Raw genomic sequence first — 25,735 nt, forward strand, 5'->3', positions numbered from 1 at the left:
TTTTAATGAGGTGTTTTCCAGATATACTTCACAGCTCCAAAATAAAATCTTAGTCATCACAATCCAAACTAGACCGATGTGAATTGGTCATCTTCTTTTGCAGGCTCCAGCTCTTTCAATTGCAACAGGTAGCATACAATAGAGTTTAACAATCTCTCTTGCCTTGGAAAAAGGGGAAACCTCTGCATATTTATTCCATCTTCACAACTGCAATCAATATTACCACACTTCTCACTTACTGGAACACAATATACGGTTTCCAGAGCATCCCTAATCCTGCCAACCAAGGAAGCAAGAGACTGGAATTCTTGGCTAGGTTTTCCTTACTTATAATAGAAAATATGGAATAACTTCAGTTAAATAAATGGAGTTACAGTGGTGCAAGAGTGATGTGTGATGAGGAGGGAGGAAATACAATTTTAAGACTAATCCTACCTCCATTAGGCAACCTTTCTGTTCCTAACAAGCACAAATAGGCTACATCTAGTTTGAACTTACACAAATTGATTAGATGCCTGCAATAATCTGAAGGAAACAGTGTCCAGGAAAGTTTAAAATGAAAACACACTACAACTACTTGACAGTTAAAACCCCAATGGCTTCAGTATGACAAGAGTCTTCCTACTTTATACTTGACCAGTGCTAGAAGTAAAGATCTTGACCCAAACTAAAGGTCCCTACACTCTACATATTTCCTTTCAATATGATCCTCAAACTGAAGAATATTTTATCCTAAAAAAAACATTTCTACATTATTCTTTACAATTAGCCTTCTTTATGGAGAAGAGCAATAAGCCAGAAAACTTTAAAGAACAGTATCTCACCCACACTTTGTTTTGTCTACTTAGGCTATGGCAGTACTAGAGAGCTTACAGTGGCACAGGTGCAACATTGCAGCTATGCTGCTGTGAGCTCTCTAGTGTAGCCACTCTAAGCCAACAGGAGCGAGCTCTCCCATCGACTTAATTAATTAAATCCCACCAAGGAACAGCAGCAATGTCTGTGAGAAAAGCTCTACCACTCTACTAACTTAGCGCTGTCCACCCTGGCGCTTAGGTTGGCTAAATTATGTTGCTCAGGGGCATGGCTTAGTCACACCCCTGAGTGACTTAAGTTATACCGACATAAGTGTTAGTGTAGACATAGCCCTAGATAGACAGTTTCCTCCCTAAAGAGCTTACATTTATTAAGGCAGTTTCCTCCAAACTTTTTAAAGTCAAGCCCCCCAAATGTTCCTCTGCACACACATCCCAGGTGGGCATGTCCCACAGTTTGGGGACCTCTGTTCCTCTGTTTTAGGGGTTTCTCAGTGCCTAGGACAACAGGGCCCCACCTTCAGTTAGAACCTTTAGGTGGTACCATAATACAAGTTATTTTAATAGTTCAATTCTTGTTTTCTTTCACCCTATTCTTTTATGCTCCTATATTAGATAAGTTTTTTCCATATTCAGAACATGCTAAATATTGAGAAGGTTTTTTTTACATACCTACCAATTTTGCCCTCTTCTACTTGTCAAATTTATATTTTTCTATGTATCTTTTAAGAGAACTGACAATATATTTTTATTTTTGCACTTCACATTTTTAACATACAGAACAGTTCGCCCCCTGGCCCGCATTAAAAAAAAAATCATTGTAGTACAACATTATCATTGATGTCAGCAGTAAAGCTCTCTGGGAACAATGTTTGTAAAAAGCTACTGCAAAGCAAGGGAGCTACAACTTCAACTTGTCATGACTCCCAGGGCAGCACCAAATTAACATAAACAAACAGACTGTATCCACTTGAATCATGATATCTCAACAGGCTGTACTTTAATATTAAACATGAGGCTGGCTACAATGTACAACTTTCGTCATCCCTGCTGCAGAGCCAGAAGAGGAAGCGAGGAATCCCAAGGGAAGTGTCAATGTATCCAGTACAATAATTTTTCACATAGCATAAAAACAATTAACATTAGATGTCTGTACTCCAGAGATACTCTCTACTCCCAAATTATAACAGCTTTAAGTTAAGTCATATCTGAGGCCTAGAAACTGAGCTTCTCTAAAGATTTTTGAGCATGCTGAGTAATTATTGGCTGATGTAAATGACTATCTAATGCTTTTACAAATAAGAACACAGAGCTACACAACAGCCATCACAATGGAAAGTGTTTTAAAACACTACCTAAATCAGCATTTATTACAACCTTAAAACAGTTGCATTAAATCTATCCATTATATTTCAGCTGACAAAGACTGCTGAGGAAGAGACGCTCATGGCAAGTAGAAATTATAAATCCCATTTTTAAGAATGATAAACACGAGTTTAGGATTTACATGCCTCTGTCATAACTGACAGCTTCCAAGTTTCACAGCCAGTTAGGCTCTTATTATGGATGCAGTTCAAGAAAATGCCTCATTACCTCCTAATTTACCAAAACACACACCACTTTGAGTTGTGATTGTATGTCACTTAAACAAAGCTAACCCTCTAAGAACGACGACAGAACAAATCCAGAGAACTACTATGTTGAGACAAATTATGTTTTTTTCAGTGGTCTGAAACTAAAGAACTGGCAAAACTACTCTTCAAGTAGAGTTTGTTTAGAAACTGGATAACTAATTATCAGTCTCTTACAAATCTAGTTACCACTAATGCTGTTCTGCTTATCACTAGCTGCTATGTAAGCAAACATGCTAATCTACTCATCTAGTCCCTTTAGCGGTATCCTCTTTTTTGCCCTGAAGATTGTTTTAGAGACCACCAACCCCATTGAGTAAGCAGGAAATCTATGGCCTTCAAAATGTTTGAGAGTCCTGTTTACATGTTACTAAAACTATCATTTACAAGTTCAGTTCCTATATAGATGCGAACTGACACACATCAAGTACACAGTTATAAAAAGGGCACTTATTTCAGCACCTCTTCCTGTCCTGTGTTTGAATATATTAAGTCAGCACCAGTTTGCAAAAAGCTACAATACCAGATATCCATGAGTATTACGTTCCTGTACAATAAGTAGTTCAGGATGGAAAATGACTCACAATATACCTCCACTTCTTAAAATTCGAGTTCTATAACAAGTTCAAACTCCTTGACCTCACTTTCAGGGTTCTGCCAGCACCTCCCCATATGTATGACTTGTCTCCTGCTACACCCGTTTGCATGTTCTGATAATGCTACCTGCCTTACTAAATTGTTTCAGTCTCCTCCCAGTGAACTCCATGGCTCCTTTCATGCCACACCCCATACCTGGAACACCCTTCTCCCCCAGGGAATTAAGCAACCTTGCTTTCTTACAAATTCCTCCCATAAACTCATTTCTTTTGGCTAGTCTTTCACAAAGTAACATGCATCCTATAAACCAATCAAATTATTTCTCCTACAGGTTAGAAAGGCAAAAAGAATTATTTCAATTTTATTATTTATTTTTTAAAATTTAGAAGGTGCTCAGATACTTTGGTGATGGATTGGTGAGGGTGAAGATAGATGCTACTACAAAAACACTTTAAAGTAGCAATGATTTTGCAAACTATTTGAAGAGATGTGAGGTTTTTACTTAATTTCCCCTTAAAAATGTAACATTTAAACTTCCTTACATTCGCAGCCATTTTTTTTCTCTTAAAGCTAAAGGGAATTAGCAGTGTGGCATAACATGCAAGAAACTCAGAGTCTGGGTCTGATCCTTTGATTTTTGACTCTCAGCTGATAGTAAACTCAGTACTGTATATTTTTACAGTCTATTTTTTATAAAGAATACCTCTTTTTCAAGAGCTACATAACTTACAACATTTCTCCTGTAACTAAGTAGGGCCTTAAAGAGGCAATCTAGACCAGTGGTTCTCAAAGCCAGTCCGCTACTTGTTTAGGGAAAGCCCTTGGCGGGCCAGGCCAATTTGTTTATCTGCCGCATCTGCAGGTTCTGCCAATCGCAGCTCCCACTGGCCACAGTTTGCAGATCCAGGCCAATGATGGCTGCAGGAAGGGTGGCGAGCATGTCCCTCAGCCCACATCGCTTCCTGCAGCCCCCACTGGCCTGGAGCGGCGAACTGCGGCCAGTGGGAGCCACAATCAGCCGAACCTGCGCACGCGGCAGGCAAACAAACCGGCCCGGCCTGCCAGGGACTTTCCCTGAACAAGCGGCAGACAGGCTTTGAGAACCACCGATCTAGAGCATTTGTGGACTGAGGCCTTGTATACATTAGGCAAAAAAGCTGTTGTAAAAACACATTGCTTGGAACACCTTGAACTTGTAATGCCTGTGCAACACTTATATCTACACACAACAAATGGTCAACATATTTTATAAGTACCCATTGCATAAAGTTGCTGAAACATCTGGGACAGTCTTCACTTTGGATCTAGCTGACCCCATCATTCGTGATCGCATTTTTCCTCAATATGGTCAGGAAGCCAAAAGAGTTGCATCAACATCAATTCAGTCACTTGTCCCAATTCCATTCTACAATGTAGTATCTTGCATTTGGAAATAAATCAAAATCTCCTGTACCTAACAACCATGTGGAGGCATTCTGAAATAGGTGCTTCAGGAATCCCAGAATGCATTGCTGCCAACATGATTGTAGAGTGCACTTTTGAAAACTGAGCTGCCCACCTTGCATCTTCACATTTTAATGTATACATCTTCCTTCTCTTCTTTTAAAATCAAAGATGAGACTTACGAACAAACTGAGAGGTCTGCCTGTGCCTTCTCTCCCAACTACTGCATACCATAATTTGGGAAACACTAATCTACATGACTTGTTAGTTCTGTTATTTATGTTTCAGTAAGAGTCTTCTCCCTAACAGCCTAGATATTCATCCTGTTTAACCCCCTCACCTCGGTGTGCAAGTAGTGATGCACGCTAGTACATTTTATCTGCATCACTGCCTGGGGAGTTTTCTGGCTTGAGGGTGTTAAATCACATTAAAATCATAATCCTGTGTTTGCAGTCGCAATCTGGTACAATGAAAATTAATGTGATGCCTCATTCAACATAGTAACTTTACATTAGGATCAGGAAGGAAAAGATATGCCAGACCAGAGCAAGTCCTTGTGTGAATATAATAAACTATGATAATCAGCAACTATCAGCTACATGTCCGAAGCTGCTTCCAACAGAAAATACAACTTCCTCTGCTACTAATGCAATTGCACAATCTTTAAAGGTTTTGACACAGTGAAACAGGAAGTTCACGATGCAAATCCTTATGTTATATGGGTAGTAGAAAGAAATATTTAGAAGTAATGCAAGCATTTTGGAAAGCGCAATAGGAGTTGGGGGGTAGGAGGAGACCTTGCTTGTTTTATTTTTAGGGTTGACCATGCCGCAAGGCACTGAACACCCTCAACTCCCATTGATTGTAATGGGCAATCAGAACACTCAGCATCTCAGGAGATATTTATCAACTAGCAAGGTCAAGCACTTATCTTTACTACTTCAGCTAAACTCAGCCTTTCTACAGTAAAAATTTGGGGGGAATGCATTCCGTTGTCATACCAAATATTCATACTGTTAGAACTTGTTTAATCTTTATACGAAGGATAAATGACATGCTCATATACCTTAGTACATAATAGTTCTAATAGATGTTATTTAATGGAACTTTGCAAACAATTTAGTATAATATAATCATCCTTTGTTAAAAAAAAACAAACAACTGACAGTTTGGGTTTTTTAAAAGCTACAGTATATACATGGCTATTACTTTTTTCATTAGTATTGTTTACTGCAAGTCCTACACTGTAGATATAAATTTACATATTGCATAAAACTTCATTAATGCATGATCACTTCACACATTGGAGGACACCACTGCGCGGAAACACTATTACAAAATCTTCATTATGGTCTGACATACTGGGTGCAGAAAAGCTTTAAACACTATATGTGTTCATAAGACATTCATGTTTTACATATTCTCTCTTTTAAAAAAGGGCAAAGCCACCTAAGAAAGCTTTCATGCATTGCTGTGATTTGACTGTAACTTTGAGGATAGTCAAGTAGAGAAACTCATTTCCTATTCTATATTTTGAAGACCAACACGAATAAGCACTGTTGCATCACGAAATGAGCAAAAATACTTGATGTAACAAGGGAGTACAACCTTTTTAATCATGATGCTGTAACTACAAGTAAGTCAAGCTCTGCAGATACACATCTTATCTGAATTAGTTTAAATAAAGATTAAAGACAGAATGTTGTTTTCCTACCAGTTTTGTCCATGCTTTCACAGATCTGACAGCAAGATGTTGCTACCATAGGCATCTATGCCTAATTTTCTCACTCAGGAAAGACTATGAATTTCCCTATGTTAAACTCCCATTACGAGTGGTATGGTATCTGTAAGTGCACTCTTGGCAGCCTGGCAAATAGGGCAAGGCAGAAGGGATAGCCTCATAACCTTTCCCACCATATCACTGTCCCAGTACCAACAAACCTGTCTTTAAAAATCACCCAAAATGCAACCTGCTCTGCAGCTCCCAGATGAAACTGGAACAAGAGCTACCAGGCACCTGTTCTGCAAAGCAGACTGCCCGGACTTGGCACGCCCCACCACTCAGTAACTAAAGGGGGGATGGGGAGGAAAGTGTGTGCATTAATACCCTGGAGGAAGAGTGGGAAAAGACTATCTTCTCCTGTGAAATTGACTTGACCCCCAACTGCCATGTGGTGCAATCTGGTGCATCCCACCAGGGAGAAGCTGATTCTGCAGCAGTTTCTCCACTAATCTAGGGATAAAAGTCACCCGTGAGCAAGGCCGATTCAACCAAATTGGGGGCAGGAGGGGGGGATGAACCTCCCCCCCGAAGCCAGGGAATCCCCGCCGCCTCCCTTCAACTCAGTCGCTGCACTGCACGTGCAACACCGACGGTACCTAGAAGTGGTTGAGAAGCCGGGGCAGATTCCTCATCTTGCCTCCACCCTGGAGAGCAGAGCCGGCGTGCCCGAGTTCCCCCAAGGGGCGCAGTGAGAACAGGCAGATTCCGATCCAAGCAGCCCCCCGCCACCCCTCCCCACACGGTCCGTCCTGCGCCCCCCACCCGGACTCACCAGACGGAGCCGTAGGCCCCGGAGCCCACCGGGGACAGGTTCTGGTAGCGCTCGGGCACCTCCCAGACCGTCTTGTTCAGCTCCTGCCGGTAGAACTTGGGCCGCTCCTGAGACATCTCGGCTCCGGAGCCCGCCCCGCCCGGCCAGGGAGGGGGGACTCTGCCAGTGACCCCAGCAGTGGCTCTTCCTCCCCCGCCCCCCCCCTGCAGAGAGAGGGGCAGGTCTGCACCCCCCCCTCCCCTCAGGGGGGGCCTCGCGCCGCCTCCGACCCCCCTCACCACCGCCCGGGCCAGTGACCGCTGACAGCCTCCGCGCACCGCTGCCCCCAGAGGGAAAGGGCTGGGGTGTCTCGTGCAGCGCCCTCCCCCCCCGAAAAGAGTGGGGTGCGGGGGCTGTCCCGCGCTGGCTGTTAGGATTCTCCTCACGCGCCCCCTGGGTGCTCCGCACTGTCACCCCAAGGGGCGGGACAGCGCGTGTGTGAGGGGAGGGGGGTCCTAAAAGGAACCAGATGTTGATGCAGGCGGGGGACGGGGGGGGGGAGACTCCTCTCACAAGCAGAACAAGGCAGGCGGCGAAGGCAACTCCAGAGTGACCTCCCCCTCCCTTGCCCAGTGGCACTGCCCAGGCGAGTCCGCCTCCTCCCGGAACCCAGACCAATCGATCGCACCACCACCCCGCGCGCGCGTCTCGCGAGAGCAGAGGCGCAAAGAGCGGAGATGACCCAATATGGAACCGGCGCCGACTGCCCTCCTCTCTCGCGAGAGCGAGCCGCGGCGAGGAGCTGGAGCGGCGCGCGGGCCGCCTGGGACCTGGCTGGGCGTGGGGCGGGAGGTGGAGCTACCAGGGCTCGGGGAAGCCGGGCGGAGCGCGGCGCTTGCGGCTAGCCTGGCGCGGAGGAAGTGGGAGCTGGGCCCGGCTGCCTGGAGCAGGGCTACAGGGCGCCGAGCTGTTGCTGGGAATATTGGGGGACCTGGGCCAGGCTGGGGGAGAGGCAGGGCACAGGCCTGGTCATCGAGGCTATTTTACTCTCATACATCAGAGGGAAGACTGCCCCTGTGGTTCTAGTACCTGGAGATTAATTTCACTTCCCTAGTGTGACTTACTTCTGCAAACTCAGTCCTAGCCCGCAGCCCTAGGGCCGCCTGTACGCAGGAGCCCAGGGAATAATGGGGCGGAGGAAAGCTGCTAAATCGTCTCCAGCTGGAGTCCCCAGCGTGTTCTCACTTCAGGGTGACCCTGTCTTTTGGACTGGCGGAACCGCCTTTTTGTGCCTGGGCGGTGTACAGCGCCAAGGATCAACCTCAAAGCAAGCAGCTGTGGACGTGTTTGACTCCGAGCAAGTGTTTGAGAATAGGAAATTCTTAGGGAATAGGAAATGGGATTGAGGCATTTGCTTCAAAATGAAGCATGTAATGAAATGCCCTGTGAAATGGAGCTCAAACTTAGTGTCAGCACCAAATAATAAAAGAAGTGAAGTGACTGACACAAGGTCACAGAACAAATAAGTGATGGTCAGCATTTGAATTCTGGGGGTCTTCCCTTTAACCGCTGGACCATGCTATCTGTCTCTTGAGGTGGCGAGTTTTATAGGCGCTATTCAAGGCAGACGTGAGTCACTAAACTCTTTCTGAGTGGCATACGGATGCAATTGCATGAAACGCTGGTTATTTTCCAGTTACATAAAATTGGGTTTTAAAAAGTAGGTGGATGCAACAAAAACCAAAGAATTGCGCTAGAAGAGGCTATTAAAAGACGGGCTGTCAAGGTGTCTGATCTTTTTGCTTCACTGTGTACCGTGCAGCGGATGAGAAGTTTTATGAGCTGCACCTGCACTTTTCTTCAGTATCTGTGCAGTATTCACAGACACAGCCCCCCATGGGGTTGGAGAAGGGAGGGGAGAGGATCAGACCCGGTCACCCCCTGGGGTTAGAGGCGGGCTCAGGCCCCCGCGGGTGAGCTGTGGCAGTGTCCCGTGCACCTCGCGCCCCACCCCGGGGTTGGCAGTTGGCGAGGCACGGACGCCCCCGTGAGTCTCGCGGCGGCGGCGGCTCAGGTTGCTGCCGGGGAGCGGGCGCTGCTCTCCCCCTGTTCCCGGCAAGCGAGGGGTGTGTCCCCGCCAGGGTTGGGGCAGGGGCCGGGCCCGGCGTGGGCGAGTCGAGAGAAGGGAGGGGGAGGCCGAGGGGGAGCCCAGCAGAGTGCGGGGTGCGGGCAGGGAGCCGAGGGCGTTCGGCCCCAGCCCCTCTGAAGAGCTGTCCCAGCCACAGGGATCTGGGAACAAGGGTCCTATTCCCCTGGGTGACCCCAGTGAAGTGACCCTTCGTGCTGCAGGGGAGGGGGTGCTAGCACTGCCATTGTGCCACTACTGCGTGTGGACAGAGGACCTCAGCCTCCACCCCAGGGGGTTGGGTTCACAGGTGTTGGAATTGGGGGTGCTAGTGCACCCCCTGTCTTTAAGTGGTTTTTTCCATCATATCCACAGATTACAGTTTGGTTCAGGGGTCCCCAACACGATGCCTGCGGGCGCCATCTAAATGCACCCGCGTCCTGGCTGGTGGTCGAGCAACCGCCAAATTTCTATGGCATTTCAGCGGTGACGCCTCTCGATGACGCCGCTTGCCACCGACAAGCGACATCATCGAGAGGCGTCGCTGCCGAAATGCCACAGCAATTCGGTGACATTTCGGCAGATGCACGCCCACCACCATGGTCCTTTGTCTGTCACCTGCCAGATAAAAAGGTTGGGGACCACTGGTTTGATTCAATGGCTCTCAGTGCCCCCACTGTTTCAGCACCTGACCCAGGCTTGGATGGGGTTACACCAGGGATGGATTTATTCCCTGGCTTAGTCAGTTAAACATTCTCTTTCAATGAGACACTACAGTTCTGTGACCTCCTTCCTCCCTTCAGTGTCACAGGTAAGGACAACGGCTTTGATTTCACCCTCTCGCCTTTCCTGTTCCCATGTTTTTGACTGTCCACTATTGGTGGGACCACATGGAGCCAGATTCTGAGAGTATCAGCGCTCCCAGGCAGCTTGGGAAGTACAGAATCAAGAGAGGCATATACACTGAGGAGCAGTTCCAGAAAAACTATGAAAGAAACACTCCCTCCCCAAGGAACAGGGACTTCAGAATCCAAGGAAGAGTCCAGTGCAGGTGAGTGATGTGCCAGGTATTTGGCAGGTATGAAAAAGCTGAGGAGCCAGTTCAGGTACCAATGTAAAAACAGCTACTGACCCTCCTGCTGCCCCCAACTCTACTACAATAAAGAGGTGTCTGATACAAGCTGAATCAAAGCACCAAACTGTAGAGTCTCATGCCTGGAGCAGGTAAGCAGGGCCACCTGTGTGTGTTTTGCCACCAAAGATGGAAAATGTTTTGGGTGCCTTCCAGACGACTGCGCAAAACAAAAGCCATCAAGCAAAACTGTTGAGAGAAAAAACCTCACACAAAATCAGGGATTTGGGACCTCTCAATGCAAAGATTTTGTGCCCCCAAATGTTGGGGCACAGGGCATCACTCACCTCTAAGGCCAGCACTGCATGTGAGTCAAGCGTATCACAGCACTGGTAGAGTTGCTGCCTACAGACCACAAAAGTCTCTGTTTGTTTCACAGCTGTGGTAATGTGAGGCAGCTATGCATAGTGAGGAGGGATTCTGCTGATTGTTTCAGTCCCCTCCAGTGCTTCCTTCCACCCTAGCTGGCAGACACAAGCTTACATCTGGGTTTCCTGGCATTTGTGTTTGCTATTTTTGTTTAACTTCTCCCAAGTACCACTTTCTGTTCCCGCCTAGAGTAGAAAGAGACTAGGTTTCCTAAGAGTATGGCAGAAATTGCTCTACATCATTCTGCCTTACTTGCTTCTGCGCTCTAAGGTTCCCTCCTAGGATGGGTGAAGTGAGTGTGCAAATGCGGTATTAGTCAATGTAAACCCAGCCTATACTTTCCAGTAGGGACTTGCCCTGCCAGAGTACCCTGGGGATTGGGGTGTATACCCAAAGACTCAAAATACTCTTCTATGCTGAGATGCTGCAGGTGCTGACCACAAAGGAGCCTCTTTCAGCAGCATCAGAGGATGTCGTGTTCTTCCGCCAAGGAAAAATTAACCAGTCAAAGTTTGAAAACTTATTTGTCACATTCCCTTTAGTTTTGTTGTATCACTCTGTCACCCAGACTGAACTGTCCCCTGAGTTATGTTAATCTCCATGTTGTCTCAAGCTTTATTCTGTCAGTCATTGAGATTTGGGTTCATCAGGGGGTTGCGTGTGGTAGGTTTTCTTTGTTGGCACCCTTCCTTTCTCCCATATGGAGATCAGGACAGGGGCTTCCTTTTGAAATAATATCAGTTATTGTTCTGCAGATTAGCCTACAAAGAGCACTATGAGTGGACTAGGTGAGTTCCTTATTCTTGAGTAGTCACTTAATAGGTGCACTATTAACACTGTTCTTATAAAGAAGTAGATACTGAGTCTCCTGAAACGTCACTGATTTATCACTTCTCAGCGTTGTGTTTCAGCTGCTCACTAGAACTGAAGTGACTGCTGAAGCTTCACCTACTGTTTTGCGACCCTCATATGATTTGAGGTTCAAAGCTAAGTCTGTGGGTCAAATTCAGCCTTCAGTTACACTGTTGTAAATCTGGAGTAATTTCACTGAGGTGAGTGGAGACACTTTAGATTTGCGTTGATGTAAATGAGAGTGCAATTTTATCCCTGGCCTCCTCTTCTAGCTTCTCCTTTACCTTTACGAATAATCAGAAAGAAAAACATCATTCACAGAGCTCTCCATTAAGTAGCCATGGTAGGAAGCTCCATCATATGAGATATAAAATAAAAGATAGCGATCAGACAAAGTACTAGAGCAAAGGTATCTAAGTTATTTGGAGGAGGGGGTCGAATTCTGTTTAGTTATGGTCTGTGAGCTGGAGTTTACATTGAGGTCTGTCTATTACCCACTGATGTCAGTAGGAGATTTGCACAGAGAGCAAGAGGAGAATATGGCCTTTATGTAGTAGCTCAACATTATTTGTTCAGTGCTTTATTGCATTCATCATTCATTGAGAAAATCTGCCCCCCACAGGCCTGTTGTGTCTGCCTTTTCTTTCTCTTCCTCATCGTCCTTTCACGGTTTCTGGCCCACTTCCCTATCTTTGTGAGTCTCCTCTGTTCCTTCTCTGTGTTTCTTTCCTAGCTGCCAAACTTTTGAACTTCACTCACTCCCCATGCCCCTATTCCATCCACTAATATGATCAGTGATTAAATAGTTAATGTTGACATCAGAATGTCGTAACTGGGCTTTAAAGTTGACAGTCCAATCAAATTAATAGGGAAGATGGAAGTTTGCTCCTGAAAGTAATTGTATCAGGCTGTCAGCAGACTCGGGCAGATGCTGCATCGGTTACACGTGGTTCGTTTTGGAGCATTATCATTGCAGCCATGATGACTAGAAACTTGCTTTTTTTTAAACTGAAAGCTTAGTTATTAGAAACTCTGATAGAGACATGTGGGCCATGTAAGTGCATCATGTGACCCAGTGCACAGTCAACCTGTGGAACTCGTCACCAGGGGATGCTGCAAAGGCCAAAAGTATAACTGGGTTCAAAAAATAATTAGATAAGTTCATGGAGGATAGGTCCATCAATATCTGTTAGCCAGGTTGGTCAGGGATCCAACCCCATATTCTTGGTGTATTCTGTTGATCCCTCTGACGCACCTGACACTGGCTGCTATTGGAAGACAGGATATTGGGTTAGATGGACCTTTAGTCTGACCCGGTATGGCCGTTCTTATGTTCTTAATCCTGACTGCAGGCCATTAGTTTGACATCCCCATAGTACAGAATATAGTACAAGAAACTAATTTGATTGTTCCCTGTGGTAGATGGACTAGGGGACATATAGGTCTTTTTCACTTCGTTTACAAAGATTTTATCATTTTCAATTTTCCACCTTCATCAGAATAGCAGGAATCAAAGCACTGTCTTCCGCTTATCATCTGTGGTACCAAAAATAAGAAATCAGTATGTCCAGAGTTGGGGATCTTAATTCAAAGAGTAATGTGACACATAAAATGCTTGCTGTTGATTTTAATGGAATGCAAGGGAACCAGACATAGGGATCACTACATTGCATTCATATTATACGTCCACAGGGCCTGAGAGGGGTTAATCATAGATCTATGCATTTTGGGAATAAAAAGGACAAAGGCCTGGTAAGCTGATACAGAGATGGAAATACTGAACAACAGTGTACACAGAACTTGTCTGGTTCCTTTCAGATTCTCCTGGGCAAGATTCAGGAAGATCATACTCAAGATGTTTCCTATCCTGAACTGGTTGTGTGCATATCGAGTCAGAGAGTGGTTCCTGAGTGACATACATGCAGGCCTAAGTGTGGGGATGGTCCAGATTCCGCAAGGTAGGCAAAGCAAATTATTCTTGCATGTCTTCCCATTCCATCCTATTTTTATTCATACCTCATTTTTCCTCCATTCTCCCTAGGCTGATCAGAAGTTTATTCTCCAGTCATGTAGGGTACTAGGTGGATAGATTTTGTATATGCATGCTTTTCTGTACATGCAGGTGCATGTTTTTTTTTCAGGTATGCATCTTGCATATATGCACACATTGATGTGGGTATGCATGTGTATGTGCGTGCCTGCAGGATTAGTTTTGGGGATGAATTTTAAAGTAGTTTTTCAGCTCACATGTATGCCTGTGTACATTTGCCTATGCTTACCCTAGTGTGGAAGCACGGCTCATTGTTCCATAATTACGTTTGAGTTTACTTGTTTGTTTATTTGTTTAAAGTAGGGATTCAACTACTTTGCTATGAATGAAGAATACAATGTATTCTCCCTAAAGTTACAACATTTACTCTTTGATTACAGAATACATTTTCTGAGAATTTACAATTAATGAGCTGAGATAAAATTTCTTAAACAACGGATGCTGTGAGAGGGGAAAAAAACTAATTTGTTTCTAAAACTTACTTTAATCTAATTTGGGATCACAAACACTAAAATGCCATAATAAAAATCATATGGTTATTGCATGGTTTTACTACAGGGCAGAATTAAGATTGTTTGGATGCCCTGACTGTTTGTTTCCATTCCTTAATATGTATTTTTTTAAAGTTTAACGTGAACTCTGAATTTCCAGGATTCATAATGCTTGATTCTGGAATAATTGTAACATCCCTGTAATGTATTTTACCCTAAATTACTGATAAATACTCTTAGTCTTTACCCCCAGTCTTTAACATAGTTTTTATTGGGGAATATACAATGGGCTTCAAGTTGACATCAAATTTCCTTAACTGAATTTATAGCCTGCTATGTACAGGCCTGTACACATCTGCATACATATATTTGTATTTGTGGTCAGCATATACTCTCATGCGCAATATTTGACCTACACAGAGATGCACGCATGCTCTCAAACAAATATGCATACACATGTACATCTTCTAAGATTCAGTATTTTCTTAGTGTTCTTTGTGACAATGAAAGTAGAAGATAAAGTCTTTCCAGGTACACTTTGTTTTAAAAATGTATGTTTCTCCTCCAGGACTGTCAGGAGTTTTGTTAACGAGGTTACCACTACCAATTGTCAATGGCTTCTATTCTGCATTCTGCTGCTCATTAACATATGTCATATTTGGGACATCACACCATATCTCCATTGGTAAGTTTTACTCTGCTCTGTGAATTGGGTCCCCAGGATTTATGGGGTCATGTGCAGAGTTGTCATTAGAGGGTGTGGGAATTGCCTATGTCTATCATTGTCTCATCTATTTAATCTTACTTCATAGCATGGTCTTGGAGTGAGCATCCTGACTCCCAGTCACCTGCTTGGTTCTGACTTGTTGTGTGATCCTGAGCAAAATCACTTAGGACTCAATTGTGGACTACATTGTATACCCGCACAAGGGAGTAAGGTGTCCACTTACTTCCTTGCATGGACTATCCACATCACAGATACCAGCACAGAGGAGAGAGCCAGAATTCCATAGAAGAGTAATCAGCACCAGACACAGCAGGGCTTGCACAGAATACTCTTCCTTCCATCTCTCCCCCACCATTCCCAAGAGCAAGTGGGGCACCAGACTGTGAGTCACAATTTGGCTTCTGGTCTGCTCTTGGGTTCTCACAGCTGCTTGCCATTATCGCATTCTTAATGGTTCTGCACTTTTCCTAATTATAAATTCACACAACACACAAACACATGAGACAGAGAGAGATTTGTACAGAGAGATCAACAAACAAATGGACTGGAGACATAAATCTGTCAACAGAGCCCTGGCATTTATTTTTTGGTGATGGTTCTGATCTTAGACCTCCTTCTTTGTTTTCCCTTCCTTTCCCATGAAAAGGCTGTCCACTGTATCACAGTAAGTGGGCACAGGGTGCCCTCTAGTCTTAGAGCCAGAGCTGCACTTCCTTCTTCAGCTGACTTCTTTCACATTCATTCTTCAGTCTATTTGAAAGTGGGTTAAAAGGTTGTTTAGAGTTTGTATTGAAATAATCTTTGGTCATGCCTCTGAATGACTTGATAGTTCATGTCTGTGAGGTAGGTTGTAAATGTAGTCAGCTTTTGGATGATATACACCTCTACCCCTATATAATGCTGTCCTTGGGAGCCAAAAAAATCTTACCCTTTATAGGTGAAAATGCATTATATCGAACTTGCTTTGATCTGCTGCAGCGCGCAGCCCCGTCCCACCCAGAGCGCCACTTTACCACATTATATCCTAATTCATGTTATATCAGGGTAGAGGTATATCAGGAATTTCATATACTTGGGAGGTTGGTGAGTGAGAATCAGTGTTTAAGACTTGATTTTATACGTCTGAGACATGATTTTTTATAGCTATTAAGTGTGTGTGAATGTACAAACGCTCATACACACAAACACACTGAAAATAGACCTTCTAGTGCATGGGTGGGGCTGAAAGATGGACTTGTGGTTGCAGGGAATCATGCAGCCTTCTTCTCTGTTCTCTGCTTCTGTTGGTCACAGGTTCATTCAGCATTTTGAATGCAATGGTGGCAGATGTTCTGAAGACTCTGAATTTCAGCTCTGTATTGACTACTAATGGAACCTTTGCCAATTTCTCAGATGCAAATTATATGAAGAGTTACATGGAAGCCTTGACACTTACTGCATCAACAACATTTCTGACTGGGATCATCCAGGTAGAAGTTGCATTTCTTTTAGCTCCCTATGGATGTGGCCTTGATGGACATTGTACAAACCAGGGAACTAGAACTACCAAGAGGTTAAACTTTCTCAGCACACGTTTGAATATATATTTTTGCAGTGCACTGAACACAGGGCTCTAGTTCTTTTTCCTCTTATGATTTCCAACCAAGGTATGTCAAGGTGCCTCTACCCCTTAACCCACACATTCAATTCATTTCCAAATCCTGGTACATCTTCCTCCATAATATTGCCTGAATCAGCGTTTTTTCTGTTCACACAGCAAGAACTGCTGGAAGCTGAGAGTGGATGACAGGGGATAGATCACTCAATGATTGCCTGTTCTGTTCGTTCCCTCCAAAACACCTGTGCGCACACACCAATTGAATCTCTTTGAATCAATTTCAGCTTTTTGACTCCACCTTTAAGACTCTTTTTTGCTCTGCCTCTCCCCACTTGTCTGCTCTTGTCTCTTGCCAGTGATGCTTGGTAGTTTTGGTAATTTATCTGTGGATTTCCATGCTTTCAAGTGTCTGGGTTTCTTGTAAGTTTTAACCTTAAATCTAAATTTCCTACCTTTTTCTAATAGTTTTTTTTTCTTAACTACAATGTTCTTGTAAGGATTTACCCTTACATGTACTGATTTCTATACCGACTCTTAATTTTTCTTTAACATTGTTTTTTATCTTGGAATTATTCCTAATCATTCATATCAAAAGTGGAGGTCAGAGAATCTCCTTGTGTGATCCTGTATAGTTAGAGTTAAATGTTTTGTATTTGGCAGCCTGATTCTCCACTTCTTGCACCTTTATGTAATCATTTATACCTGTACAAAGTAGATGAAAAATGCTGTCAATCTGCTCTGGTAGTGTTTTACACTCATGCAAAGTGGATGCAACAGATACAAATGAGTTCACTTGGTGTAAAGCAATGGAGAATCAGGCCTTTGGTTTTTAAAGGACAAGGAGGGAGTTGGAGAGTTAATGATTAGGTTCCAAAGTAGCTGATCACTTAGTGTCAGGCTCAGTCCCCTTTGTGCCACTACTTCTCATTCCTCTCTTGCCTTCCTTTCAGTTGCTTTTAGGCTGCTTCTGCTTGGGGTTTGTCACAACCTATCTGCCAAAGACCCTCATCGATGCTTACCTCACTGCAGCGGCACTGCATGTCATCGTATCCCAGTTCTCCTTCATCTTCGGGATTGTGATCAAGTTCCATATGGGCCCCCTGGCCATTTTCTACGTGAGTAAACCAGATACTTGGTGCCTGCGTCTTGGAGGGGAAGGGGATGAACAGCTTCAGAAATTAAGATAATTTCAGTATAAGCACATTGCTAGAGGAGAAATTAGGCAAGTCTCAACCGTAGCTGCATTCACCCTTCCTTGGTGGGTGTACTATACAGTGTATGCAGATTTTCTGGATGCTAGGAGGAGAGAGGGGCTGGAGAGAGTATATTGTTCTCTACTCATTTTAGAAAACACAATGAGAAGTACACCACCATATTTGTCCTGTTGTTTTCTGTATTGCTCTCTAGAGAAAACATATTTTTAAAATCTTGCTGTGTTCTAGTAGCTGTCTCCCTCTTCCCATTAAAGATGCTTTTATTACAGAAGGGCCTACCAGTTGAAATACAAGGGCATCCTTTGTCATCCTTTTAGAGAGTGTGAACTGCCAGCTTATATAAAAAGCTGTAATACTGCTTTCTCATCCTCTCTGTGATGTTTCCCTTTCAGAACCTGTTTCATTATTGCATGGCTCTCCCAAAGGCTAATGCCACCAGTATATTGCTATTTTTGGTTGGCCTAGTCATGCTGAGGATCAGCAATTGTATCAGGATCACTTACAAGCACAGTCCTGTTGCATTCCCCATGGAACTTCTCCTGGTAAGTCTTCTCCATATGTCCACTATGATAACTAAAATTAATAGAAACCAGCAAAGTCTCACTATGTGAGAGGCAACTTGGTCTGGTGGCTAGAGCATAGGGCTGTGAACCAGGAACTCCTGAGTCCCACTGTCTGCTCTGCCACTGATTTGGAGAGTGGCTTTGAACGATTACTAAATCTCTGCATCCGTGCCTACTGAGGATGCTGTGAGGAGTAACTAATGTCTGTGAAGTGCTATATAAATGCAAAGTATTATTCAGAGATGGGCGCAAACCAAAACACCATGTCTATCCTCTGGATCAGAGTTGGAATTTCTTATCTTTGTTTATTGTGGGCAAAATTAGAACCTTGCATCCAAACACTCATTGGTGTTTCTAAATCCAGGTCTGACTCTGAACTTTCCCAGAGGTGGGAGACGTTCAGACTCAACAGTGGATTCAGATTTTGTTGTTGTCATCTTTCGTTTACTTTTTCTCTTTTTCTTTTTTTCTTCTCCTGAGTCTTTTTTTTTTTTTTAATGATCAAAAATATTAAATGTAAAAATGAGTTCAGAAAAGGCTGAAAGGAAAACTCTGACTATTTTGCTCAGCCAAAAGCCTGAAAGTTCAGCAAGTCAGAGTTACTTTTCCCCGGAAATAATGTACTTAGAGTCCAACTCTGACTGATGTTAGTGGAAGTTGAGGCCACTCAGCACTTTGTAGAATAGGGCCCATTTGTGACGATGGCCATGTCGGAATCCAGGATCGGAGATTGTAAACTGGTTTCCATCCTGCTTTATTATTAATTTAACAACTGGAAAAAGAAAACTTTAACTCTTCAGTCTTCAAAAATTGTCAAGTCTATAAAAGAGTTGATTGTAATATCTCCTTATATAGGATGCCTCCCATACTGCCACATCACAATCATGGTCACCTGCAAGAAGTTCAGAAGTGCCAGTAGCAATATATTTTATTGAAAAGAACATTATACAGGTTATTTCAAGGTTCCACTTGCAGAAAGAATCTGTAGGTAGCTGCTGTGGAATTTCAAACATTCCATAGTTAAGTTATGATAGAATTTTGTGAGCAAGTCCTTAGCTTTCTCCTCCTCTTCCATTATCACAAACTAGAAACTGCTTTTCTTATGGGATATTTCTTAAGGAAGTATTGTATAACATGTATGAAAAGACAGTCCCTGCCCCCAAGAATTTACTATCTATAATATAATTTTCCTGTTTTCTTTCCCAGATTATTACATTCACCATTATTGCTAACCATGTGCATCTGCATGCTGAGTCCAGTATGCTTGTGGCCAAAATGGTTCCATACAGGTTGGTAATTTCTAGTTATGAATGAAAATATACTCTTTTTACAGAGAGGGAGATATGACCTGCATTCCTTGTTCCTAGATGTATGACTTTGCATTTGACTTTCTGAAAACATTTGGTTTGAATGGGCCCATTTTACCAAGTAATCCAAATTGTTCTGTATGTCTGCCCTGTCCTCACCATTATTTACCATCCACCAATCTTTGTCATCCACAAATTTTATTTTATTTATTTACATTTTAGATTAAATTTTTTTTTAAACTGTAGAGAGAGGTTCTTGTTTGTGGTTTTGGTTTTTGTTGTTTTTCCAAATCTTTTTTTTTCTTGCCCTGGTCATTTTTCTTTACATTTGGCTTTCCTTGCAATGGGCTTAAAGTATTTTACAGACATTAATGAACTAAATCTTATAGTATCCCTGCAATTGAGATATTAAGTATCTTTATTTTACAGAGATTGAAATTCAGGCACCAAGAGTTTATAGACAAGCAGTTGGATCCAAGTGGAAAGTGCATTGCAGTTCAGGATATTTCTAAGAGGAGGGCGCTGGGTGAAACACATTCAGCAATGATCCTTATTGCTGCTGCAAATAGGTGCAGTCTGTGCCCCCTTCATTGTGTGCTGCCAAAGCAACAGGTAGATAGGGGAGCCTAGACACACCCCAGCCAGTAGCTCTCTCCCACCTCCCATAGGGCCACGACACGCTTGTCTGTGTGTTAGCCAGGTTTCTGCCTAGTGCTTAAGGTAATGCTTGGCATCCTGCCCAGCTCCTGTGGATATGCTGGTTGGAAAGAGGCTACCTGCATGCTCTTTGATCCTCCCTCCATCTGCTGCTCTTTTAAACAGTATTCTCCACAAATTACTGACTTACATTTACTGTGCAAATACATTAAGGGATTCTCATGAGATAGCAGTGGACACCCCAACAAGATTCAGAGCATCTCCTGGAGAGTACTGAATGCCATCAGCATCAGGGGGATTGTACGTAAGGCACAGAACAAGATTAAGACAATTTATTCTCTGCTGTTCCAGGTTTCTGCCTCCTACGCTGCCAGACTTATCAAATTTGAGTAGGATTGTAGCCCATGCCTTCTCCCTGGCTATTGTAAGCTACTTCCTTCTCATTTTTGTGGGAAAGAGGTACTCTTGTATTCACAACTACAGCATCTCCAGCAACCAGGTAAGAGCAAAACTCACGTGCTTCCCAGCCCAGCCCAACTGGACTTACTTGTCACTTACCAAAGCCACTAACTGGCTCGGAGTGTGGTGGGAGTCCCAGAGGCAGAGCAGAAATGCAGTCCAGTGGCTTTACAGCAACTCAGCTAACTTCCCAATGGGAGGAAGAGCACTGGAATTACAACTATCTAAGCAGTGTAAAGGTTGAGAAAGGCTAAACCAGGGGTGGCCAACCTGAACCTGAGAAGGAGCCAGAATTTACCAATTTACATTGCCAAAGAGCCACAGTAATATGTCAGCAGCCCCTAGCAGCTTCCCCCACCTGCTCCCAGTGTTTCCCACCCACCAGCAGCCTCTCCAATCAGCACATCCTCCTCCCTTCCCGCACCTCCTGATCAGTTGTTTCATGGTGTGCAAGAGGCTCTGCAGGGGGAGGAGCAAGGGCATCGCAGGCTCAGGGGAGGGGGCAGGAAGGGGTGGAGTAGGGGCAGGGCCTGTGGTAGATCCAGGGGTTGAGCAGTGAGCACCCCCTGGCACATTGTAAAGTTGGCACCTGTAGCTCCAGCCCCGGAGTCGGTGACTATAAAAGGAGCTGCATATTAGCTTCTGAAGAGCCGCTTGTGGTTCCAGAGCCACAGGTTGGCCACCTCTGGGCTAAAACAATAGGTGACCTCTAGCACCCTGCCTGAAACCAGTCACATGCATATGGATGTTTGTTTGCCGCTGAAGAAAGATACATTGGGATATGGTAGGGGGTTTGGAGAGGCTGGGCTAAAACAACTGCTTCTTCTACAACCTGACCTCTGTATGTTCCTAATTGTGGGATGCACCCCTGCTTATGCCAATGAATTTTGGAACCTGTTCAGAGAGCGGTGCCTATTGCACAGTACCCAAACATTAATAGCCAAGGTTATAAAAAGGGATGAATAGCCTCATTTCCTTCCTTTCTGTAGCCACCTGTTGGTATAAGGATCTTCTCTGTCTGGAGTGATGATATGGGAAGTCTTTGGGCCCCAAACTCCATTATTTCTAGTGTACTTTAGTAACTAGCAAGCTTGCGACTTTTAATATTTAGCTTCTTACAAAGGCATTGAGATTTTATTAGGATGGAACTAAGGCAGGTAGGAAGTCAGCATGACTCCTTGTAGCCTTCGGGGAATACAAAGGGCATGTCATTTGCACCCAGCATTTGCATAAGTACATTATGCTGTGCATGTTAATTGGGTGTCATTCATTCTGGGTGCTAGAGTTCACTCTAAAAGGACTGTTCTAGAAGAGGGAACTGAAGTTGTTGAGGTCAGTGCTTCAGGGATGAACATGTGGTACAATGAAAGGGAGCGCTCTAGCAAGCACTGCTTTTCCAGAAGGTTCCCAAAGCTTAGCAGCAGAGGCGGGCATCCCATAAGTGGGAGCAGATAGTAATATCACTCTTGGGAAAAAAACACAGTTACTATGATAAGTAAGTGTTGGGGTTGTGTGTTTTTGTTTTGGTTGTACTTTATAGGAGCTCATGACTGTGGGGTTATGCAATATCTTCAGTTCATTTTTCAAAAGCTTTGCTGTCAGCTGTGCTATTTCTGGGACTGTCATTCAGGAGAAGACAGGCGGAAAAACACAGGTGAGTTGGGTTGGTTGTATGAGCTGTGACACCTGATCAGGAGGTCAAGCTTCCAGACCCTCATGTAGGATCAGTATAATTTCACTAGGCAGGGGTAGGTCCCCAAACATTCTCGCCCCTGCCTCCTATCAACCCCCTCCCACTTCCTGCCCCCTGACTGCCCCCCCTCTAAACTCCCGACCCATCCAACCCCCCCTGCTCCTTGTCCTCTGACCACCCCTTCCTGGAACCCCTGCCCCTAACGCCCCCCCCCCCCCCGGCACCTCATAGCCACCCCCCCTGCTCTCTGTTCCCTGACTGCCCCGACCCCTATCCATACCCCTGGCCCCTGACAGGTCCCCTGGGACTCCCATGCCTATCCAACCCCCCCATTCCCCGTCCCCTGACCGACCACCCTGAGAACCTCCGCCCCATCCAACTGCTCCCTGTCCCTTGACTCCCCCCCCCCCCCGAGACCCTCTCACCTTATCCAACCCCCCGGCTCCCCACCCCCTTACCATGCAGTTCAGAGCAGCAGGAGCTCACAGCCCTGCTGCCCAGCAGGAGCAGCAGGCCAGAGCGCTGGCAGCGTGGCGAGGTGAGGCTGCGGGGGAAGGGAGATAGCAGGCGAGAGGCCGGGGGCTAGCCGCCCCAGCTGGGAGCTCAGGGGCCGGGAAGGACAGACCCGTGGGCCTGATGTGGCCCGTGGGCCGTAGTTTGCCCACCTCAGCACTAGGACCTGGTTTTCATCCAAGCAATTTACAGACTTCTGTAAACGCCACTTTTCACAATTATGCCTGTGCAACGTTAATTCCGTCTCCTTATGCTTCTGCATTAACGTGCAGTCTTTAATTACATGATCATGTACTACTAGTTTTGCAATATCTATAGCAGAATACAATAGGTCATCTACTTTTGCTGTTGCTCCTGTACTAGGGCGCAGTAGTGGTGGTCTTGCAATCAGAGGCACACGATTTCCTTTATCCCTTTCCTTACTTGAAGGAGGTCTCAAATCCCCCTGCTTATACTGTTTGTGGGCAAATGGTCCTTCAACTGAAAAGAAGAGTGTATCTGAGCGATATACAATGTCACCAGACTCTTTCAGAATCCTCTGAGTGGGATTAGGCCAATGGGATGAGTAGCCCAGTGAAAGCTGGTGCTTCGAAGGTGGAGGGTTTGACAAAGCAATAGTACTTTTGAAGTACTATTTCCCATTGTACTGTAAAATCCCTCATTAGTTTCTTATCTCAATAAGATGCACTGCTGGTAGCTATACAGTCTTTGATATCGGAGTTGCTTAGCAGAGGAGCAACACACGGTGAGCTCCGGAATGCATCTCTAACACAATATTTGTGTTCAGTTTGCAGCACTAATTGGAGCATCCATAATGCTAGTGGTAGTGATGAAACTAGGACACTTTTTCCAGTCTCTGCCTAATGTAAGTGAATTTGAAATAGAATGTAAGTAGGCTGCTCCCATAACTAAGCATAACACAGAAGTCTTCCAGAATGAATTAGGGATTACACTACAGTTAATGGTTTCAAGGCATGGGACCAAACCAAAGTCACAGATTCAAACTCCCCTAAACTTTATGGGGCTGAAAATGCAGATAGAAAATTTTGCATCTCAGGCCCATTTCTGGTTGTTTAGAAAAAGCTTGATCTCGCTGGCTAAACGATAAATGAAACTTCATAGCCAGAATCCATCATTTAAAAATAAAAGTTTAATCTATTATCTTAGTCCCCTATTTTGCTAACTCTTACACCGAGTAGTCCCATTGAACTCAACAGAGTTATACACTTCCATGAAGTACTCTTAAGACATAAATGTGTATGTGTTTGTAGGATTGGTGCCTTAGAGACTTCACTGAAGGACACAAAACTCTCCAACTGGAATTTGGTTTTAGTATGTCTGGTACCAGCTTGGACTTTGAGATTTATTCCAAAACCAAATGGTCTCCTAAAGTGCCTCCCCCAGATCTTTCATTGCCATATGAGACTATAATAAAATATTGTTCTTCGGGGACCCATTTTCCATTTGTCTCTTAATATTTCCTCTGGCTCTCCCATTCTTTTGAAAGTTTTACTTAGGGAACTGCTGAGGCCGAGCCATATTTCCCAATGTCTCTTGGCCTCTCTGTAAGGCCATGTCTTCACTAGCACTTACGTCAGCAAAACTTTTGTCACTCAGGGATATGAAAAAACCACACCCCTGAGCGACATAAATGTTGACAGCAAAAGCGTTCATGTGCACAGCGCTATGTCGGTGGGAGACGCTCTCCTACCAGCATCGCTACCACCATTCATTGAGCTGGTTTTATTATGTTGACAGGAAAGCTCTCTCCCATCTGCATGACCCAGCTACACGAGCACTCTGACAGCAGCACAGCTGTATCAATACAGCTGTGTCGCTATAAGCTTGTAAGTGTAGACATGGCCTACGATAGGAAGACCAAGCCCTTTCCCAGAACTAGCTGACAAATTGGATGTTACCCACCCCTATTTATCTTGTCTGCATTAGGAAAAAGGGGTGTTTTTGACAAATGGTGTCAGACGGCTTCCCCTGTCTGGCTATGTGTTGTCCGTGCTAGTGGAAAGCACTCCTTATAGAAGCAGTATTTTTGTGGTGGCGATGTGGCCCTCCCTTAGTGTTTCAGGAGGCAAAAGCATATTTGCAGTGGTTTATTGAAGAGTACTGCAGTGGAGGTTAACACATATTTCAACAGACAATGCAATTATATTTGCAGACATTCCTGTGATATTAGACAAGAGATTATACACAAAATTAATATGGGTTTACAGATCAGAAGAAAATTGTTAGTTATGTGTGTACACGGTAATTACCGAAATGTAGATATTTTAACACCTTAACTTAGCAGTTTATCTAGCCATGGTCTATGTATCCATTTCATAGCATGTTTAGAATCCCATAATGAATTAACAGGAAAATAAATGCTATTTTTCTCTGACTCCCATAGGCAGTACTAGCTGCAATTGTAATGGTCAACATGTTCCCATTTCTTGAAAAATTTATGGATGTCCCCACCCTGTGGAGACAGGATAAGTATCATTTTGTAAGTGAGAAAGACTCACACAGGGATTTGGGGGGGGTGGGGAGAGTGGGGTACTTTCAGGGAAGGATGCAGAGCAAACAATTCAGGTACTCTTGGAGAGATGGTCCCCTGATGCACAGAGGAGGTTGAATTAATGCAGGGGGTTGTTTGATGGAGTGAAATAGTTTTACAAATAAACTTGCAATTATTTCAATATAGGCAGAATTGCTTATGGCCTCAAAATGTTAGGGGAGGCAAACTGTTCAGGCACCATGTGGGTGACTTCAGACTAATAGAGCTGGATGTTTGTAAGGAAACAGTTCTCACCCTCACCCAAGCCAGCCCACACCCTTTTTCACCTATAGATTACTTTGTATCCTTTTTTTTTAAAAAAAGAACAAATATATTGAAGAAAGTTTCTCCCAAAATAAAATATATGTAATGAAAAAACCAGCAACATTATCTCCACATATGTTTGAAGTAGACA

General features: G+C 44.2%; 2 protein-coding genes across 9 annotated transcripts in view; one reads left to right on the top strand and one right to left on the bottom strand.

Annotated features, from left to right (window-relative positions):
* Positions 1-7,664, bottom strand: part of MAPK14 (mitogen-activated protein kinase 14) — a 62,517-nt gene extending 54,853 nt beyond the window's left edge. The window contains exon 1 of one of the 2 annotated variants that reach the window (XM_030561259.1): positions 7,042-7,664. In XM_030561259.1, coding sequence (XP_030417119.1) covers positions 7,042-7,157 — 116 coding nt within the window. In that variant the 5' untranslated portion in view covers positions 7,158-7,664. The remainder of the gene's footprint in view (positions 1-7,041) is intronic. The other variant, XM_030561258.1, reaches the window with a different exon arrangement.
* Positions 7,665-7,765: 101 nt separating this feature from the next.
* Positions 7,766-25,735, top strand: part of SLC26A8 (solute carrier family 26 member 8) — a 32,164-nt gene continuing 14,194 nt past the window's right edge. For 2 of the 7 annotated variants that reach the window (XM_030561251.1, XM_030561257.1), the window contains exons 1-11: positions 7,766-10,196; positions 13,317-13,456; positions 14,608-14,724; positions 16,060-16,235; positions 17,314-17,478; positions 17,970-18,119; positions 19,347-19,429; positions 20,456-20,603; positions 22,104-22,217; positions 23,557-23,634; positions 25,174-25,269. In XM_030561251.1, the coding sequence (XP_030417111.1) occupies positions 10,003-10,196; positions 13,317-13,456; positions 14,608-14,724; positions 16,060-16,235; positions 17,314-17,478; positions 17,970-18,119; positions 19,347-19,429; positions 20,456-20,603; positions 22,104-22,217; positions 23,557-23,634; positions 25,174-25,269 (1,461 nt within the window). In that variant the 5' untranslated portion in view covers positions 7,766-10,002. The remainder of the gene's footprint in view (positions 10,197-13,316; positions 13,457-14,607; positions 14,725-16,059; positions 16,236-17,313; positions 17,479-17,969; positions 18,120-19,346; positions 19,430-20,455; positions 20,604-22,103; positions 22,218-23,556; positions 23,635-25,173; positions 25,270-25,735) is intronic. The other 5 variants (XM_030561252.1, XM_030561254.1, XM_030561253.1 and 2 more) reach the window with 5 other exon arrangements.

Source organism: Gopherus evgoodei, chromosome 4 (assembly GCF_007399415.2).
Source record: "Gopherus evgoodei ecotype Sinaloan lineage chromosome 4, rGopEvg1_v1.p, whole genome shotgun sequence".
Lineage (NCBI taxonomy): Eukaryota > Metazoa > Chordata > Testudines > Testudinidae > Gopherus > Gopherus evgoodei.